The sequence below is a fragment of the Gigantopelta aegis genome, chromosome 9 (genome assembly GCF_016097555.1).
Source record: "Gigantopelta aegis isolate Gae_Host chromosome 9, Gae_host_genome, whole genome shotgun sequence".
Classification (NCBI taxonomy): domain Eukaryota; kingdom Metazoa; phylum Mollusca; class Gastropoda; order Neomphalida; family Peltospiridae; genus Gigantopelta; species Gigantopelta aegis.
The window spans coordinates 4,082,462-4,103,805 of NC_054707.1; the positions used below are offsets into that span (position 1 = coordinate 4,082,462).

At 35.5% G+C, this 21,344-nt stretch overlaps 1 protein-coding gene across 1 annotated transcript; it reads right to left on the reverse strand.

Moving 5' to 3' along the window:
- Window positions 1-387: 387 nt before the first annotated feature.
- On the reverse strand, window positions 388-19,952 carry LOC121381379. Its single transcript, XM_041510668.1, has 17 exons — window positions 19,868-19,952; window positions 18,808-18,990; window positions 16,157-16,287; window positions 15,168-15,294; window positions 13,777-13,845; window positions 11,667-11,773; window positions 11,245-11,329; window positions 9,987-10,244; window positions 9,283-9,377; window positions 8,025-8,141; window positions 6,795-6,855; window positions 5,761-5,871; window positions 4,989-5,053; window positions 4,057-4,128; window positions 3,404-3,506; window positions 1,590-1,656; window positions 388-1,160 (listed from the first exon to the last, which is right to left on the reverse strand). Exons 2-17 carry the CDS (start codon window positions 18,955-18,957, stop codon window positions 1,048-1,050), a joined length of 1,731 nt encoding a protein of 576 aa, XP_041366602.1. The 5' UTR covers window positions 18,958-18,990; window positions 19,868-19,952; the 3' UTR covers window positions 388-1,047.
- Between the last annotated feature and the right edge of the window lie 1,392 nt (window positions 19,953-21,344).

Sequence of the window (21,344 nt, forward strand, 5' to 3'; positions counted from 1 at the left end):
TTAAAGATGAGGTCAATCATCTTGTATCAATTACCACAGAAAAAAATGAAAACTTTATTTAATGACACACTCAACACATTTGCATTTATTATATAGCACTGGACATATTTATTATATAGCATTGGACCACAGTTTGTTTTGTTTAATAACACCACTAGAGCACATTGATTTATTAATCATCGGCTACTGAATGTGAAACATTTGGTAATTTTCACATATAGACAGAGGAAACCGCAAATCTTTTTCATTAGTAGCAAAGGCTATTGAATGTGAAACATTTGGTAATTTTCACATATAGACTTAGAGAGGAAACCCGCAAATTTTTTCCATTAATAGCAATGATCTTTTATATGCACCATCCCACAGACAAGATAGCACATACCACAGCCTTTAATTTACCAGTCATGGTGTACTGGCTGAAAGGAGAAATAGCCCAATGTGCCCACCGATGGGGATCGATCCTAGACTGACCGTGCATCAAGCGAGTGCTTTACCACTGGGATACGACCCGCCCCGGACCACAGAGTTAATAACAGACAAAACCCACTGACATTGTTGCATAATAATTTTAAAATAATAATACAAACTTCAAAATCGAATAAAATTTTAACAAACTTACATTACTTTACTCTAATAAGTGTATGTTGTCAAAAGCTTCACAAGCTGGGCCGTTGCAGGTCTAACAGTGTTAACATGAATGACCATGTTGATTTCACTATGCAGGTATTCGTGGATTAGGGATAAATTCATGAAATTTGAGGGAGCCTGTTATTCAAATGTAAATTTCTAGCAGAGCTTTTTTATGCAACTTGGCTAAGAAAGCTAGGGAATGAAAAATTAATTTCAATGCATCATAGGTGTAAAACAGAATTGGATCATCTGTTTAAATGTTTAAATATGAAAAATATTTCTAGACAGCAGCTTTAATACTTTCAAATATTTAAGAGATCTAGCATCCAAGACATCACTGTAAAATGTCAAGTTTGGGATGAGCTGATTCAGCTCGCATTCTAAAGTGCAATCCGATCACGCTGCAGTTTTGCAGTTCTACTTGGTGTTGTCTTGTATGTACTCATCAACCTTAGTTTCAAGGAGAGACAGTGGAATGGAACCACTTCCAATCACCGCTTCGTGGAACTCTCTAACGTCAAAGTTGTCTCCTGAAATATAACAAGAATCACGTCTTTTAAATATGTTAGCATTTGACAAAAGCATAAAGGAATATTACACATGTAGATGTTATTTTAGGCACCCCTACCTTGATATGGCCAGACTGTGCTAGGGATAATAAATTTAGCCCAAATTTACATACTGTTTTTTGGTAACTCTATAAATTTAGGAACAACAGGCTTTTCAAATGGTCTTATTTAAAAAGAAAAAGTTATTACTAACTCTAAAAGAAAGAAACGGAGATATATATATAAGTCCCCTACTGGTCCATCCTGTCTGTACATGATAAATACAGAATACTAAACGAGCTTGCCTGTCACACCATTTTTATGAAATGAGTGAACAGTTTTGGTATCAGTCTATCTATCTTCTTTAGATCCAATAAAACTAATAGTATATCATTATTTTAATATTCATACCAAGTTTCTTTTCTGCCTGGTGCCTTAAATCCCAAATCTTCAGCTCTCCAATTTTGTAGGCACATGCCTGAAATCAAATTTTAATAATCTGTGGTCTTAATGTGATTAACAATCAATTTTGTTTTAATTCTTGGTACTGTGTAGCTACATTTATATAAATTGTAAACTTTGTGGGCCGATTTCATATGTCTAGGTTATCGGTGGGTTTTGGAAACATGGATTAAACCTAGGTTAAACCCTGGGTCATGTTTACTGTGCATTTCACGTCTGCTTTTCAATAACCCTCGTTTAACACTGGGTTACAATTGTATTGCTTTTTTAAACCTGCCTTTGAGGTGGTTTTTCGCAGGGTTTGCTCAAAGTAGCTTTTCTTCATGGATAATTTCAGCACCAAAATTGTGTTTTACGTCAGTATCGCAGAGCCATGAAATTTTAAAATATTTTAGAGACCATTTTAACCCACTACAGTAGCAGATAAAGAGTGATCGTCCCCCACCTTTTTTTTAAAGACAAGATGCCCTTTTTCTCTTTTACCACGACTGTATAATTAGATCCATCCCTTCACACATCAATTATTCACCATGTTCGTGGTAAAACGAACAACAAATGCCTGAGATATATAGATTATGTTTGCCTGAATATGAAGGTTTTCCCCAAACTGTGAGAGCAGGAGGTAGCTGATTTCCCATCTGGTACGCGGATGCTAATAAATACTGTTAACAAGTTTCAACTACAAAGTGATGACGAGTAAGCTATCCCTCGCTTATGTCCCTTTTCAAATCTGCGGGTAACCCATGCAAAAAGCATGGTTTTCTAAACACAGGTAAAACACACACGTGAAATGCACCACAGGTGTAGGTCTTGGTCAAGTTTTTCAGTTTTTATGTAAACCAATGTTAAACTTAGGTTTTCATATAACCCGGTGTTACAAAACCCAGACATATGAAATCGGCCCTGTGTGTGTGTGTGTGTGTGTGTGCGTGCGTGCATCTGCGTGTGCGTTCGTCTGCGTGTGTGTTTACATTACATTACACGACATGTATACTTAAAAACAAAACAGAGAAGATAATGGTTAGTGAAAAAGATGGTAATTGTTAGTGAGTGTTTAATGGTTAGTGAGACAGAGGGTACTGGAATACTAACCTAGTACCTACTAGGAAGCATTTCAATCAACATATACATTATGGATATAATTACAACTAGTAAATCAGAAAAAATGGGGGTTAAGCTGAAAGTCTTAGACATAACATGAAGCCTCTTTACCCTAGTTCTGCACAAAAATTGTCATCCTAATTTTAGTAGGATTTCCCACGTTTTATGCACAATAGTAACTGGTAAATAGATACTACTTCAAATTGTATTACAGGAATTGACTGATCATGTCAACAATGACAGGTGTGGTATTATTTAATGCAACATTCAAAGTTAGGTGCACTTCGAACTTTGACTCTGTGAAATGCCATTTGGTTACTGCTACCAATACTTCTCCAGTTAATATGGTATATTGTGGGGTGGAGTAGGGGATGGGGGATCAACTGCTCTCTGTTCACCTACTAGTTACAGCCCTGGTAGCCATGTTCTTAGACTAATGTGGACTACTTTCAACTATCTGACATTTTTGTCTATTATAATCTGCTACATCTGTCTCTTCATAGCTTTAATTAAACTGACAAGATCCAAAGCAGATGTTACTGTGGCCCACGATACGTCCATGGTTAACAAACAATGTATTTAAGGACTCTTTCTGAAAAAAGAAACATCTAGAATCTATCACCAATATTTCTCAATGACTGTACAACAGTTTGAAACTAGACCTGTCCTGGCCACGTGATGTATCGGTCAATTTCATTGGTCATCGTCCATGTGTCACTCATAGTGTAGTCAACCAGATACTTGACCGCGTCTTGCCAGCTCCACCTGCCAAAAACAAAAACAATTAGATTAACAACAGCAAAATATGACACATGCACCTATTGTGGATGAAGGACTGGGATATGGAGATGGACAGTAAAAGAAGTTGAAAGCCACAAGCTGCTGGATCAGGAAGAAATGAGATGGAATTCAAAGGAGAGAGAGGCGAAAGAGCAGTGGGATTTTTTTATAAGCAGCAAAATAAAGTTTACTGTTACTGTAAATTAATCAGTTACAACACAGAAGACATTCAGTGTTAAAATTTAAATAAAAATGGGACACTTGTATCATATTTTCTATACTATTATGTTCTATTCTTGTTGGAAATGTGTGAATTATACTTAATGATACAAAATTCTTGTAAGTAACAGATAAACAAGACAATAAATACAAAATAAATTTTTAGTGAAATATTTTAAATATTTAATTAACAAAAATCTAGCCTGATCTTTCTGTGTACCTTGTCAGACATTATATGCTACTATCTAAAATGCTATTTCTATATCTAAAATGCTATTTCTAAGTATTTCTTCAACATGTAGTGAATCTCTTTTACCCCATGGCGTGTAATCCTGTATCAACAACAAGACGAGCTGCCCGCAACATCTCAAAGCTGTATCTTCCAAACCTACAAAACATTATATGATTAACACAGCATTTGTATAAATTATCATAATTTATGTTAATACAAACCTTAATCGATTTTCACCACATTACTGATTGAGACAATGCAATTTAGTACTGAGGCATACTGTTATACATGTTACATTAAAATGGGTACTCCATAAATATGTATTTTATATTCATGTGTACCATGAACTACAAATGTTGACTAAATGAGTACATAGATATTGAGTTTTAGAGTTTAAATAAAAAAACCTAATAAAAACATTTACTTTTGCACTGACAACATGCCAGTAAACCGAACGTTCATATAGGTTTAGTTTGATTACATTGTATACTTATATCTCATTTATATGCCAATTTATCCTATAACTTACCCATGATATCCATGACATAAACCCATGTGATAATTTAGTGTATTAATCTGGTTAATAATCTGGAATGCAAATTTAAAGGAATATGCAAATTTGCAAGGTCTCTAGGTAATAATGTGTTGTTGTGAATGGGTCATTTGTTTACAAGCCAACAAGACCTGTATACCTGAGTGTGACGTTTTCATAAGATTTAGTTAAAATGAGTGACTTGAAACTAATTTGTGCTAATCGTGATGACGTCATATTACTGATGGAGGTGACTTTAGTATTGTAATTTACTAAATATCGAATGTAAATGTTATTTTAGAAGTGTTATAGGATAAATAGAATTTGGTACTCGTGTTTTTTAATATGTGAAATATCAACCTTGTCTAGTTAATCGGTATTTGTCTCGGCAAAGCCTCGACAAATACCTATTAACGTAGACTTCGCTGATATTTTCCATATTAAAAACACTTGCAACGAATCGTCTCTATATAAAATAACCTACAAAGAGTATCTGTCCTCATACAGACCAAGTTCTTCTCCTAGTGCTTCGGAGTACAAACCCCAGCCCTGAAAACAGAAATGGCTGAATTAAGAAAGCCTGGTTTTCACTTACTCGCATGTAACTACCTATATTTATCAAGCTTAACCAGTGTTTAAGAAAAAGACTTCGTGGCTTGAGATTGACATGGAGCAGGCAGCAAATCCTGTTCAAAATGTACAATGTATTTTCTGATAACTTCGCAAGTAACTTTTACTTTCCATTGCACATTTTTTAAAAATATTTTTTATAATATTTCAAAGATATAAAAAATTCTTCATTCTGTTCACATGTAGGTTATGTAAATTTATATTCACATGAACTACCAATCACTTACGTTGTATACAATTACATGTTTCAAAGGTTATTTTACCAAGTTTTCAAAGAAAATGCTCTTTAATGAAATGTAATGAAATATTTTAATTTATGTTTTATTTTGTTTAAACTTACAGCATAAGTTGGAAATACTGCCATTAAAATGTAAGGTTACTATAAATCTGAATTAAATTAATAGGTAATGCAGATATACCGGCAATTCACATAACCAAACAATCAGTTACCTAGGTAAAATGTGAACCGGCTTGCACTTACCCACAATTTTGAAATATTGTCTCGTGTCAATATCCGATGATTACTAAATGAATGTGTTCTAACAGTGTTATTAAAAAAAACAAAATTTAACTCTATCTGTTGATGTATCGTTTAGTTGCACCAAACAATAAGCCACATAACTCACCTCGATATGAGCAGTATATGCAGGAAATTTGCTGGGAGCTAGGTAATATTTCTGATCCTCAAGGTATTGTCGGAAAGCTGGTGTTTTGGAATGAGTCTGACAATACATAGTCTGGAAAAATATATAATTTGTTATTTACTTCAAGTAATTACATTTTCACAATTATAAAGTGTATTAAAGGTAAAACATATTAAAAATTAAATTTCCATAATTTATATGCATGATCAATCTTGCAATGAATATAAACATAAATGATGTATTAGGGAACATCACATCTAATGAGGTCCTTTATATTTATACTTTATGTTATCGAGTGTTATTGTAGATATATAAAATTATAAATATAAAAATAAAAATGAAAACTAATGATCTTGTTTGTGTTTTTAATCAAATTTAGTAAGGAGTTATTTATTATAGAGTTGACGGGGTATGAACAAAAAAGCATGGCAAACTTTTGCGAGAACAAATTTGCCGATTCAAACAATTTATGCACGCTAATGAATCTAAAAGAAATGACAGACAATCCTTAAATGCAAGCCAAGTGTTAAAGTGAAGTAAATTAGCCTTAAACCATACCAATAACTATTTCAAACACATAAATATACATTTTTCAGTTTGCTCTGAATAAATTTAACATAATGGCTAAACTCATTTTTAAAAGATCTTTTGATCATTTTAATACAAACAGAAATGAATTCTTTAAAGCTTATTTAAACAAGAACAAACATTTTTCTTGTTCTTGTTAAGATAATTTTTAATGAATTCATTTCTGTTTGTTTAAAAATCACTTTCTTCCATTTTCCTCAAAATCTCTAAAAACTAGTTAGGCAATTACGCTGAGAGGGTGACATTTTAATAATAAGAACAAAATATGAACATAATTTTTTTTTTTAAATAGATACTAATAAAAACTCAGTACATGTATAAATTATGACATTAGGAAATGTTAACTTCAAAACAGCAATGTAAATGTGTCAAAAATTAAATAAACATTTTGATTTAGTTGTGAAGGTTTTTGCCCATAAGATAACAACCTGCGTGTGATGTCCTGGTTCACCTTCGTGGAGGCTTAAAGCCATAAACTCATACTTGTGGCTGAAAAAGAAAGGAATGTTAGTTTAACGACACCCCAGCACATTATGTAATCAGCAGCTATTAGGAAAACAAAATAATGTTTGTTTACCTGCACCCCAGCACATTGTTAAATCAAATGTTTGTTAAAACCCCAGCACAATATTGAATCAGTAGCTATTAGCAATTGATCTTTTATATGGCTTTCCTTACAAACAGGACAGCACATGCTATGGCCTTTAATACTGGCATCTATTTGAAGGTAGGCCCACCTATTAATATGCTTAAATATAAGAATTGATCCTAGATGGATCACACATCAGGCAAGTGCTTTACAACTAGGCTACATCCTGCTCAACACTCACCATGACTCCAGCTTTACAACCAGGCTACATCCTGCCCAACACTCACCATGACTCCAGCTTTACAACTAGGCTACGTCCTGCTCAACACTCACCATGACTCCAGCTTTACAACTAGGCTACGTCCTGCTCAACACTCACCATGACTCCAGCTTTACAACCAGACTACATATCGCTCAACACTCACCATGACTCCAGCTTTACAACCAGACTACATATCGCTCAACACTCACCATGACTCCAGCTTTACAACCAGACTACATATCACTCAACACTCACCATGACTTCAGCTTTACAACTAGGCTACGTCCTGCCCAACACTCACCATGACTCCAGCTTTACAACCAGACTACATATCGCTCAACACTCACCATGACTCCAGCTTTACAACTAGGCTATGCCCTGCCCAACACTCACCATGACTCCAGCTTTACAACTAGGCTATGCCCTGCCCAACACTCACCATGACTCCAGCTTTACAACCAGGCTACGTCCTGCCCAACACTCACCATGACTCCAGCTTTACAACCAGGCTATGCCCTGCCCAACACTCACCATGACTCCAGCTTTACAACTAGACTACGTCCAGCTCAACACTCACCATGACTCCAGCTTTACAACTAGACTACGTCCTGCTCAACACTCACCATGACTCCAGCTTTACAACTAGACTACGTCCTGCTCAACACTCACCATGACTCCAGCTTTACAACTAGACTACATCCTGCCCAACACTCACCATGACTCCAGCTTTACAACAAGGCTACGTCCTGCCCAACACTCACCATGACTCCAGCTTTACAACAAGGCTACGTCCTGCCCAACACTCACCATGACTCCAGCTTGTTTGCGTTGACGTAGTAAACACCTGGTCTTGACCCGTCATACGTGCCACTCATGTAGAATGCTGCAGGGGAGGTCGCCCGTGAGGGAGGAACTGGCTGTATTCTGTGTTCATAAGAGAATATAACTTGAAATAGCCTGGATTGGTAATTTTTTTGTCAGTGAAAAGAAACAAAAGAATATTTACCCTATAACTTACCCATGATATCCATGTCATAAATCCATGTGATAATTTTAGTGTATTAACCCGGTTAATAATGGTATGCAAATCTGCAAGGTCTCTAGGTAATGTAATGCTGTGGATGGGTCATTTGCTTACAAGCCAACAAGACCTGTGTACCTGTGTACCTGAGCATAACATTTTCAAAGATTTAGTTGAAATGCGTGATGTCAAACTAATTTGTGCTAATCGTGATGACGCCATATTACCGATGGTGGCAACTTTAGTACTGTGATTTAGTAAAAACTTAATTAAAATGTTATTTTAGAAGTGTTATAGGATAAACAGAGTTCACTACTCATGTTTTTTAATATATAAAATATCAACCTCGTCTAGTTAATCGGTATTTGTCGATATTTTGTCGTTGATATTTTTCATATTAAAAAATACTCGTGACGAATCCTCTATTTATTAAATGACAACTCAGTACAGTTTAAAATGTGGCTATTTGGGGTCCAACATATGATTATTTTGACACTTAGTCGAGAAAGAAAAACAAAACCCGCTTCCGCCACATATACTCAAAGACTCGCCAAATTTACCATCTGTGAATTTTAAAAACAATCAGTAAGTGCCATCATTGGTTAATGAACAAAAGACTGCTGATAGAGAACACAAGGGACTAGTTGCCAATGTGGGCTTCCAGGAAAACATGATGGTGGGCCACAATAATGTCATTGGAGATCCACCACTGACCCATCGGAAACATGCTATCTGTATGATTAATCAGTTATACTTTAATTTAATGAAAAACAATGAAACAGCTGGGTTTACTTAGCTGGTATGGCAAGTATGACACTTGGGGTGTAATTCACTGAATTCTTGCAAATTTGCGATGTCGCAGTGCAATGCAAAATGACTTGCAAAGACGACGCAATGTTGCTTAAGAGATTTTGGTGAATTAGGCCCTTGATTTAGAATGACTTTTGAAGCTAATGCTAGGAATAATTTGTCTTCGTTAATTTTTTTAACAGCTAACAATTCTAGCTCAATCTATACACTGCAGCAAACAATGTAACCACTTACATGAGTTGTAAATCTGGAATGTTTTTTATTATTGATGGTAGTTTGGGACGAATCAGATTCATGCTGATGTGTTTCACGTAATTCAGCACTTCATCCTGCAAAGAAAACAAACATATGTTAATTACTATATCTGTACTATACTATACTATACAGATAGTCTTTGAATGAAAGAAAAAACCAAAATCAACCACATCATAATAACGAATAACAAATAATCTTCTACGATGGTTTGTTTCTTAATTTCATAAAACATTTTTCCATTAGTAACAAGGGATCTTTTATATGCACCATCTCACAGACAGGACAATACATACCACTCTTTACTTTGTTACACAAATTGTGGAGCACTGGCTGAAACGAGAAATAGCCCAAATTGGGGGTTGATCCTAGACTGGCCACACATCAAGCAAGCACTGTACCACTTGGCTACATCCCCACCCATCCACCCACCCCCTAAGAGTAATAGAGATAGAAAGATACAGAAAACAACATAACAATTATCTATTCATCCCATCTTCATCTCTAATGTATATAGTATTACACAATATATAGATATATAACAACATCGTTTGTAACATATATTTTAAATAAAAACTGACTGCAGATTTAAAATGGAATTTACAATATTCACAACACATAATTTATATTAAAACCTGCTGTAGACTTAAAATGGAATTTACAAAATGATATATATGAAGACTTACTGCAGATTTGAAATGGAATTTATCTGAACTGAGGAGTTCTTTAAACTTTGCGGCAGCGTTCTCGCCAGTGAATCCTTCCTCCTCGGCTATTTTGAGCATCGACTCGTGTATGCGCTTCACTTCCTTCTGACCAAGTTCATGGATTTCGGCAGGCGTCATGTGGCACGACAGATGGTAGTCCAGACATTTCTGGTACAGCTGAGCACCATTCGCTAGTGATGAAACGCCTTCTGCTTGGCGAAGATTCTTCATGTATTGCTGAAAATTAAGCAGAAATACCCAGAAATAGTTGTCAAAAAACCCAGAAAGGAACATTACCTTAAAATAAAACAAAGCTAAAAGTTGTATGTTTTGTTTAACAATACCACTAGAGCACATTGACAGTTAATTAATCACTGACTATTGGACGTCACACATTTGGTAATTCTAACAAGTAGTCTCCAGAAGAAACCAGCTAGATTTTCCCATTAGTAGCAAAGTATCTTTTGTAGGCATTTTTCCAGACAGGATAGCACATACCATGGCCTTTGAAACACCAGTCATGTGGATAAACTAATTAAGAAAATAGTTTCAAACTTCATGAGCAGAAGACATTCTTCACTTTGGGAGAGTATGTTTTATTTTAATTTTAACCTTTTTTTCTTTCTTTTTTCACAAATTGCACATAAATATAGAACATTTTTATTTACTAAACAGTTTTCTTCATCTTTTTGGTTTTGTTTTACATCAAGTCAAACTGGGATTAATAACCATAGAAAAAAATCACATAAAAGTTTAGCTGCAACAAGGCAGAGATTCCCATAACATCTGAAATCCAATGTTAATGCAACATCTATTAGAAATTATAATTTGAGTGTCCGTATAATAATGATATAACTTATTAGCATCAAATCTGAAATTACTTAGCATGTTATAAAAAGTATGTTTAAAAATTTGATTCTCATGGATTTCTGTGACATAAGGAATGAAGGAAATGTTTTATTTAACGACGCACTCAACACATTTTATTTACAGTTATATGGAGAGATACACAGATATTGAGAGAGGAAACCCACTGTCGCCACTTCAAAAACTACTCTTTTCAATTAGCAGCAAGAGATTTTTTATATGCACCATCCCACAGACAGGATAGTACATACCACAGCCTTTGGCACACCAGTTGTGGAGCACTGGCTTGTGACATAAACGTTCTGACAATCCAAATGGATTCCAATAGAATTTGAAAACATTAACTATTGTATTACAGTAGATATCTCACGTTTTCTATCATTTCTTTCAGTTTCCTGTAGGCGGGGTAAATCTGAGAATTCACCAAATTAATGGCCTCATCCTTCAATGAAGATCTGAAAAAAAAGAAACAATTAAAACAAATTTCAACTGGGCATCATATTAAATTTTAAAGATTAAATCCAGCACAAGAATAAATTAATTACTTTTAGCCCCAATTAGATTATTTCAGACATGAAAAAAAATGAATTCTTGGTTTAGAAGTTATTTTTATTAATACAGTGAAACTCCTCTAAACTGGTCACCGACAGGATGAAGTAAAACGTCCATTTTTAAGAGGCTAGAGTATGTGTTGTGACCTTTAATAACCCCCCCCCCCCACACACTTGCTAGTATCTTCAGTAGTATTTCACAACAAATTGGAAAATAATATGATTATTAAAATTAACTAACATGACTTTAGGATCAATGGTCGCAGAAGCCTCATGGAAAGGTTTCAGAAACAAGGATTCATCTGCTTTCGTGTCAAGAAGACTGGAAATTTGACCTGGCACTGCATTCTGAAATGAGTTAAACGTATGTGAGCATGGCTGTGAAAAGGGGTACAGATGAGAGAAAATGACAAAATATTTCTTTTAGCATAATTTGATAGCCATTGGTCCACATATTTCAGTTCAAAGATATTTTTGATGACTGGAACTTTGAACATGTAATAATGAAAGTTTTCTCCATTTTTAAAAGTGTCAGTGTAAATACGTTCAGAATAGTATATCAGGCAATTAAAATATAATCAATGTGACGGTACATGCTCTTAATTTCTTTTCGCCTGTGGCGATTTTAATTGTGTTAGAGGGCCGTGTGCAGTTTAATTGCACTTAGCCCAGATGGGCAACTTGTTACGTAATACCTCCGCGCGACCGTACACATCCAGCCAGGTGCGGAGGCCATGTGGCGAGTAGTTACGTAATACCTCTGTGAGTGCGGTTTTTACAACCGTGATTGGCGACGATGGCGTCAGTAAGTCTGACGATCAGAGAGAAATAATACCGCTTGGTCGCGGTGGGAATATCAGATGATAGGGGGAGGTACCGCCTTGTACCCCCAGGCGATTTCTGATTTTATAATAAATAGCTAGTTTTTAGAGATATGGAGAGAAACATTTGGAAGGCGTCCAGGGGGAACGTAGTCCGTTAGGACTTGGTAAATATCATTCTGCTCTGTTGTATAACCTTGATGTGATTGATGTGACTTTAAATATTTTAATACTGTATTATACCAATATTCTTTAGACAGTGTCTTCGGTCATCTGACGAAGTAAATCGTAGACTTTTTGTTCTAACATTATACGAGTATTTGGTAATATAAAGCTTAGCCAGTCATCCTAGAAGACCTAGGTAAACTGTAGGTTATTGTCTTTATTGTGATAGGTACCAGTATTAATTCTGTGTTACAAGGTTACTGAATGAGTAGTTAGGGTTAATTAAAAATTAACCCATTAGGAATAGAGCTGTAATTCCTTTATTAATTAAGTTCCCCTGGAAGCGTCTCTAAATTATCACACGTTACTGAACGAGTAGTACGGGTTAATTAAAAATTAACCAGTTAGGAATGGTGTTGTAATTCCCTTATTAATTAACTTCTCCTGGAAGCGGTCCTCAATTATCACACGTGTGGGTGTTGTGTCACGGTGAAGTGATCCCGTATATTGTGTAACTAGACACCTAGAGATTAACTAATTAAGTGATCAGTTCTGGGTTGTTATTATTGTTGTTATTAATTAACTACTACGGCTGTACATTTGTCAGCGTAGGTTAATACAGATTCCAAAGTGTATTGTGTTTTGTTGTGTTTCTAGTGAACTAAACGTGCTATATTACATATACTTTATATAAGATCGTATCTCTGATCATACCTAGACGAGTCATACTAGGGTTTAACAGCCTGTTACAGAGAGATCTAATAGATATACAGTTAGGAGAGATATTTTGATAATCGTGTTTTATTCAGTTACGGGAATTATAGAATCCCCGTGACATCAAACTATCATTAATTTTCATCATTAAAATAAAATTTAAACTGACAACAAATAACAGAAATAGGCTTTGCTTTATGATATAATATACCTAGTGCTAACATCATTTCAAATTAATTTTTCTATTCATTTCATCATGCCACATATATACGGTCCAGTTTGTTTTTGTAAATGCAGTCACATGTGCTAATCATTCAAATATCTATGGTACATTGATTTACAAATTAACTGGTATGTATGCATGATTTTTGCAATGTTTGATAAAACAAAGGACCTTGAGTAATAAATATTAATTTTATTTTTTGAAAAGGTGGATTTAATTGGATGTTTGAGTTTACAATTTCCCCCCCGAAAACCAAGGTATGTAAGGAGAGCCACTGGCATAACAGTTATTTCTCACCATTTTTCATATTTGCCTGTGATAGCTTAAAACAACTCATAGATAGTGAGGGTGCCCCCCCCCCCCCCCCCCACGTGGGTGTCTCCACCCAATATAAAGTCCAGGCTATGTCAATAAGGGGAGATAACTACCATTGATCTTTGGTGATTGGTAAACTTCTCTTCAATAGACTGCCCCAGAACTGCTTCAACTTGAGCAATCTATAGAAAACAAACAACAACATGAATATTTTTAAACAGTATATATAGTCTTTTTGCGTCAAGATGGAACCGATAAATTGTCATTTAACTCTATAACGAATATTGTTTTTTTTTTCATTTTTCATTTTAACGTATATTTTTGTGCTTATATCCAATTAAGGTTCAAGCATGCTGTCCTGGGTACACACCTCAGCTATCTGGACTGTCTGTCCAGGACAGTGGGTTAGTGGTTAGTGAGAGACAGGAAGATGGTGTAGTGACCGTACACCTAACCATTGAGTCCTTAAGAACTCACTCTGGGTTGGAGCTGGTACCGCGCTGTGAACCCTGTACCTACCAGCCTGTAGGAATAGCATTAAAATTCATATAAAAACATATTATTTAGGTGATAACTATGTTGTATTAACCATTTGCAGAGGTTTATGCTGGTTTTACAGTTGCAAATTCAGTTTTACCAGTGATGTGGAGCATTATATGCAAAGTGAATTAGAATAAGTTTTAAACACATACCAATTCACAAAACTTTTTTTTTTTTTAAATCTCAGTGTAAATAAATATGTTTCTTTACCAATTTCCAAAAAATTGCATAAGTTAAATCTCCTATATTGATACATGGTAAAACAGTCTGAAGGTGAAATACTCTCAGTTCTGCCTTTAGTCTCTGTGTGTTGTATTACTGATTACTTTCATACTGTATTCCGTGGCTGTTCTAGTATTTTGTCTTCAACCTTGAATTAAAAATGAGCTTTAATGGATACAATTTGATGATAATTTGTACAGAAACTTTTTTATTTCCATTCCTTTTGCTTAAATAAAGGTTATGAGAATTGCAATGGGTTTAAAAATGTATATGCTTTTACTTATAGTATGCAATTATATGCCAATCCATTGTTTCCCTTTTGCAGTAAATGTTTATTTACCTTCTATTAACTATTCAGTATTATTACACACTCTGTTACCACTGTCATGCTCGAAATTTGTTTGGTGAAGTGGCAAGAAAATTAGCTTCTAATTTTATGATTTCAAGATAGACGCAAAGGCTAGAAATTGAGAAGCCGTTCTAGAAATTAGTCTCAAAATTGGATATCTGGTCTTGCTAACATCAATATGGAACAATTGAGATAAATGTGGATACAAATATATCATAAATAGGACTGTATCTATAGCTACAGCTTCATCATTTCAAAATGAAATCTTATTCATACTGGTAATATAGTAAGGGTAGAAAGAAACCCCCTTTCGCCAAAAAGTATTTCTGTCCTTCAGCCAACCTGACTAGCAGAGAATAGAATGCATATAAAACATCTAAAGAATTAGTGCACCTTTTGAGGCAGACGTCGTAATTTTGCCACATATTTCTGGAAATCTTCCTGCGAGTTGAAGACGAGGAAGGAGAAAGTGTCGTTAAGATCATGGACGCCTTCCAAGAAGCTGACTGGAAGCAAAAAGCTGAAAAACACCAAACAAACTATGGAGTCTTATCTTGCTTTACTAAACAGCTGTAATAAAGAGCATATATGATACATGTATCTATTTATGAATACTGTAAAGAAAGTACACTAAAAATAAAACAATATATGAAATAACAAAGAAAGTACTGGTACACACCTAAAAGCTACTCTGTTGGGATTATCAATAAAAAGGTCAGGTCAGGTCATAGGGTTCAACGTGCACATTCAGAGCAAGCTGTTGTAGCACACACCTGTCATGGGTGCAAGTGTCAACTTATGCTGGCTCCTCAGTCCAGGATGGAAAAGGGGTTGGGGTTAGGGATGGGGGTGGGGGATGGGGTGGGCTCCACCCATGCTTGGCATGTGCAACAGAGCACAAGCAGCCCAACCTGGGTGGGGGTGTTTGTGGTGCTACTGAATTTTGCAATGTGTCCTGTACGATTGAGTCCAAAGTTAAAATATTTTGTGCAATTTCCTGAGGTAATTTGGCAGACAATTTGAAATCGTTCATCAAAAAATAATTTTGGAGCTATTTGAGTGTTTTTACTTAGCTGGCCAAATTATAGCTCTTTCTGGAATATCAACAAACAAACAGGGTCCAGACTTTACCATGGATCCAATGGCAAGTGCCACATTGTTGCCCTCTGTCTGAGAAAACTTCATAAAAAAATTATCTTCATACCCCACTTTTGAAAGAAATGACTGCCATAATTATTGTTATTAAATCAAAAGCAACACTTGTCGTGCTTTATATATTAAAACATTTCGACCCCCTGAACAAATATGACTAAAATTCTGAAAAATGGTTGCCAATAAAACCTAGTTATCAGACTAACTTGGACTAAAGACTAAACACTCACCATCTGAACTCTGACCCATCCAGGTAGACTTTCAACGTATCTTTCAGAAGCAAAAGGTTCTGCTGTTCTTCCTTGCTGCACAAATCAGACTTTATATCATCCGCCTGAGACATAAACCTCTTCACAGCCAGCTATTGAAAACACAAATTTGTAATATTTATAGTTTGTTTAATGACACCACTAGAGCACATTTATTTATTAATCATTAGCTACTGGATATCAAACATTTGGTACTTTTGACAGGAAATCTGCTACATTTTTCCATTACTAGCAAGGGATCTTTTATTTGCACCATCCCAGACAGGATAGCATATACCACGTCCTTTGATATACCAGTCATAGTGCACTGGCTGGAATGAGAAAAAGCTCAATAGGCCTACTGATGGGGATCGATTCTAGACCGACCGTGCATCACGTAGGCACTTTACCACTTGGCTACATCCCATCCCCTTTTAATATTTAGAACATAATACAGGGCTGTACCCAACAGAGTTGGAGGGGAGGCACAACTTCGTACAATGATAGTCCACCTGTCACACTTCTGACATTGATGGGTTAAAAACATATGACCCAGTGACTAGTCGATAAGCAACCTTTTTGGAAAGACATGTATTTCCCTGAATATTTTGTTGTTATTTGTCCATTTGTTATTTGTCCATCAACATCAGTGGGCATATTGGGTTACTTCTCATTCCAGCCAGTGCACCACGACTGGTATATCAAAGGCTGTGCTATGTGCTATCCTGTCTATGGGATGGTGCATATAAAAGATCCCATGCTACTAATGGACAAAATGTAGTACCGGTATGTTTCCTCTCTAAGACTATATGTCAGAATTACCAAATGTTTGACGTCCAATAGCGTGCTCTAGTGGTGTCGTTAAACAAAACAAACAAACTGTATGTCAACGACAAATAAGATGTTTTTCACTTTCTTAAAATAGAATATATTAATTTATAACTGAGCAATCTTTAACCTAAAACATATCTAAAACAAAAGTATGTGCTGAGTAGAGAAATATGGAACTTGCTAGATGATCATTTGCAAAGTTAAAATATTTCATTCCTTTATTTGTAAAGTTAAGGTTGTATTATATTGTGCTATGGACTGATAGACTAGTAGGGATTCTAATTTCTAGGGTACTAATAAATGGTGGTTTGTATCCATCCAGCAGATTACGGCGCCCTTGTTTTGACTTCATACACAATAAATATAGCATATCTCACCATAATTTCACTTGAAATCCACATTTCGTAAATGGTACAAGTTTTAATTACAAGATTTTCTTTAAACACATTCAGGTTCATTAGTAATGTTCAAACAAAACATTTTCATTAGCAATTTTGCATTGGAAGTTTTCCAGCGTTCTGAAAACGGAAATGTTATGTACCCAAATCCATTAAAATCAAAACTAGTCTACTAACCTTGACACCTGGCAAAATTCTATAATGAGCAGACAACACTGTTTACAGGTCAGAATGTTTTTATTTTTCATAATTCTGGACAAAATATTATGTTTAAATTTTAAATAAAGAAAGAAATGGAAAATGAAAATGTATCTAAATCCTTTTTTTTTTTTGGCTACTTAAAATTTAAAAGTAATGCAATAAAGAAAATTTGCTAATCCCCCTCAAAACACTGAGCGTCAATATACCCACATCTGTTTGCTCCCTGTTACACAAAACACCGTTAGAACAAAAGGCCAATCAGAAAGCATGGGACTTGCTCAAGTCAGTGAGACGTTTCCAGTGGAACAATATCAGTTTTCTGTTAAAACATTTAAGTTAGAATCAGTACTAGCCAAAGTTTCTAAAGTGATGGTAATAAAATGTATTTTGTTACAAAGAAATGTTTTATTTAACGACGCACTCAACACATTTTATTTACGGTTATATGGCGTCAGACATATGGTTACGGACCACACAGATTTTGAGAGGAAAACCCGCTGTCGCCACTACATGGGCTACTCTTTCCGATTAGCAGCAAGGGATCTTTTATTTGTGCTTCCCACAGGCAGGATAGCACAAACCATGGCCTTTGTTGAACTAGTTATGGATCACTGGTCGGTGCAAGTGGTTTACACCTACCCATTGAGCCTTGCGGAGCACTCACTCAGGGTTTGGAGTCGGTATCTGGATTAAATATCACATGCCTCGACTGGGATCCGAACCCAGTACCTACCAGCCTGTAGACCGATGACCTAACTACGACACTACCGAGGCTGGTAAATTTTAAATAATGAAAGAAATAAAAAGTACCTTTTGTCAAATATATCAGATCAAAAAATTACCATTGGATATGTTATATTTATTGTGAACAAAGCTAAAACAAGGGTGCGAAAAGTAACTGCCATCAATCTTAGTCATAATGTTCCATATTTGTAACCCTGGGGTGGGAGTAGAAGGGTAGTTTAAAAATACAGGCCCACAGAAATGCTATCTGGAGTGGGAGTGAGAAATGAGCACAATCTCTTATGGTGGTCACAGAATCTAGTGGGGGAGTACCAGCTACATTTTTACATAAATAACTTGAAGAAATACCACAGTAAGAAAACGGCATTCACTGTGGAAAGTTTGATAAACTGAAACTTAAACTTCAACTAACTTTAATTTAATTTACTTTAATTTGATGACATGTAAGCTTTCAGTTACATTTGTTTGCTTGACGGCATTCTCTGATGTGTCATCCCACAAGTCATCACAATCATGAACACCGCAGTAAGCCGCAAACTCGGGACTCTCCTTCAGACGCCATTCCCAGAATGCATCACAGAGAGCTGCCACAGAAGCATCTGCACTCATATTTGTAACAAAAGACCTATTATTAGTATTAACCTGCAACAAAAGAAGAAATAAATGTTTAACATTAGTAACACGTGTGCCATAATGATATATGGTAGAACAATAATAACATGACAAAGAATCCCACACGAGTGGCCGTTAGATAGCACTAAATATTTACCTTATGGGTCGTTTTAAAAAGTATCTAATCATGAGTTGGATACGTTTTTTAAAATCAAATTGTATTATAAATGGCATCTAATGGATATAATTATAGCATCTATTTCTTACATTTTCTAAAAAAAAAAAAAACATGTTTAAAATAAATTTAAATGTCTTTCTCAACTAAAACTTGTTTATGACCATTGCATTTGTAGTTAATGTATGCACACCTAGAGTACTCAGTTTCAGGTTAACGTATTTGATGCAGAGGCTGTGGTATGTGCTATCCTGTCTGGGAAAGTGCATATAAAAGATCACTTGTTGCATTATTGTCCAGTCCTGGACGGAGGAACCGGCTGGGGCCGGTACTTGTGCCCATGGCAGGCGTGCGCTACAACAGCTTGCTTTGAATGTGCACGTTAAACAATTTCCCACTTAGGAAAAATACATAGCGGCTTTCTTCTGCTGACAGACTGTGTCGGAATTACCAAATGTCTGACATCCAGTAGCCGATGATTAATTAATCAATGTGCTCTGGTGGTGTTGTTAAACAAAACAAACTTTAAAACAAACTTGAAACAATCACTGTGTCCCGACGACACAGTAATTATCAAAGAAAATACGGTAACCGCGGCAACTGCATTCGTTTGCAGTTTGTTTAATACTATTTCATTTGTGTCATCTTATATCACACCGCATTGAATTGTTGCCTTTTTGTTTTTAACCCGGTTTTTATACCATGCAGTACCATAAATAATTATTAACAAACCAACAAAGAAATGAACTGGTCAGGAAATATTTCTTAGCACTGAAACTGAAACATGCAACGGAAATGCACGACCAAACGCAGAGCTGGTTATACTGGACATAAAAAGTTAATGTTCAGGTCAGGTCATTTTTTTTATAAAGGGACATTCCCGAGTTTGCTGCATTGTAAGTGTAATGTTAGACAGCATCTATCATAGTTTAGGGATTTAATACAGAAGTGCATACGGGGAGTTACCCCAGGCATGGAATGGTAGTCTTAGATATTAAACTTCGCAGCATACTAAAAGTGTCACGTTCTTATTGTTTATCGTTACAAGGACTTAGAACCTGTACGCCCAGGTCAACCTAACACGATATGGTGTCAGAATCTGGAGGTTTTTGTAACAAACAAAGGTGAACTTTGGAGTATTTCCAGAAATAGGAAATCGCGGCCTCGTCTTGTTAGTTCAATGAGCAAAATTAGTTTGACGTCAGAACGTTCCGCGCAAAAAGATTCGCCGAATCAAGGGAAACAACCGCATTTGTAACTATCCTAATAGGATAGACAGAGTTATACCCCTTGAACTATTTGTCTGTTTTTCGTCTACTGTTAAATCAGTGAACATTAAAAACAAAAATGGCAGAAAATGAGAACGGAGAAGTTGCTGAACAAGTGTTGAGATACCAATTTCGATCTAATATTCCTGTTCCAAGTAAATTAGAGGTACATGCACGAAATATTGAGGTAGCATGGAGAAAGTTCAAAAGGCAATGGAGCAATTACGAAATTGCAACAAGATTAGAGACTGAATCACCTAAATACTGTACTTCTGTCTTCTTGGCATGCGTAGGCGAAGAAGCCTTCGACATATTTGATTGGTTTTCTTTTGGACAATATTAAGATGCAAATGACATTGACGGTGTGCTAAAAAAAATTGAGCAGTTTTGCACAGCCACTAATATTTTATGCAGAAAAATATATTTGATATGTAATTACAGTCATCAAAAAGTCTCTGTCAGTCGATAACCTCTTAAAAATTGCAGCAAACTCAGGAATTTCCCTTTAACAAGCATATTCAGAACTATAGTCCGTCCCATCCTGCTACAAAAAAGGAGAAGAAGTTTCGGTTAATAATTTCAGTTTGCTTTGACGTAAGAAGAAAAGTAAACGTGTTTTGGAAATAACACAAAATTACTATTTCTGTGTGCAAGTTACAACATAATCTGCTGAGAAATAAATAACTTGTAGTAAATTTCATAGTATGAAAAAAGGCGTTCCTTGTGGGCCGGACTAAAGCTGTTGTAGCAAATTGTTGTGCAATTGTTTTTCCTGAATCTGATACCACAGATCGAGCTTTATAGTTTTATTATTCCTGAGTCCAGTCACCACATTAAATTTATATTTTGTAATATAATATTAACCAGTAACAACCTTACACGAATAAATGTTCAACGAAAATCCCAGCACGAAAAATATACTCAACAACGAAAGTTTAGCT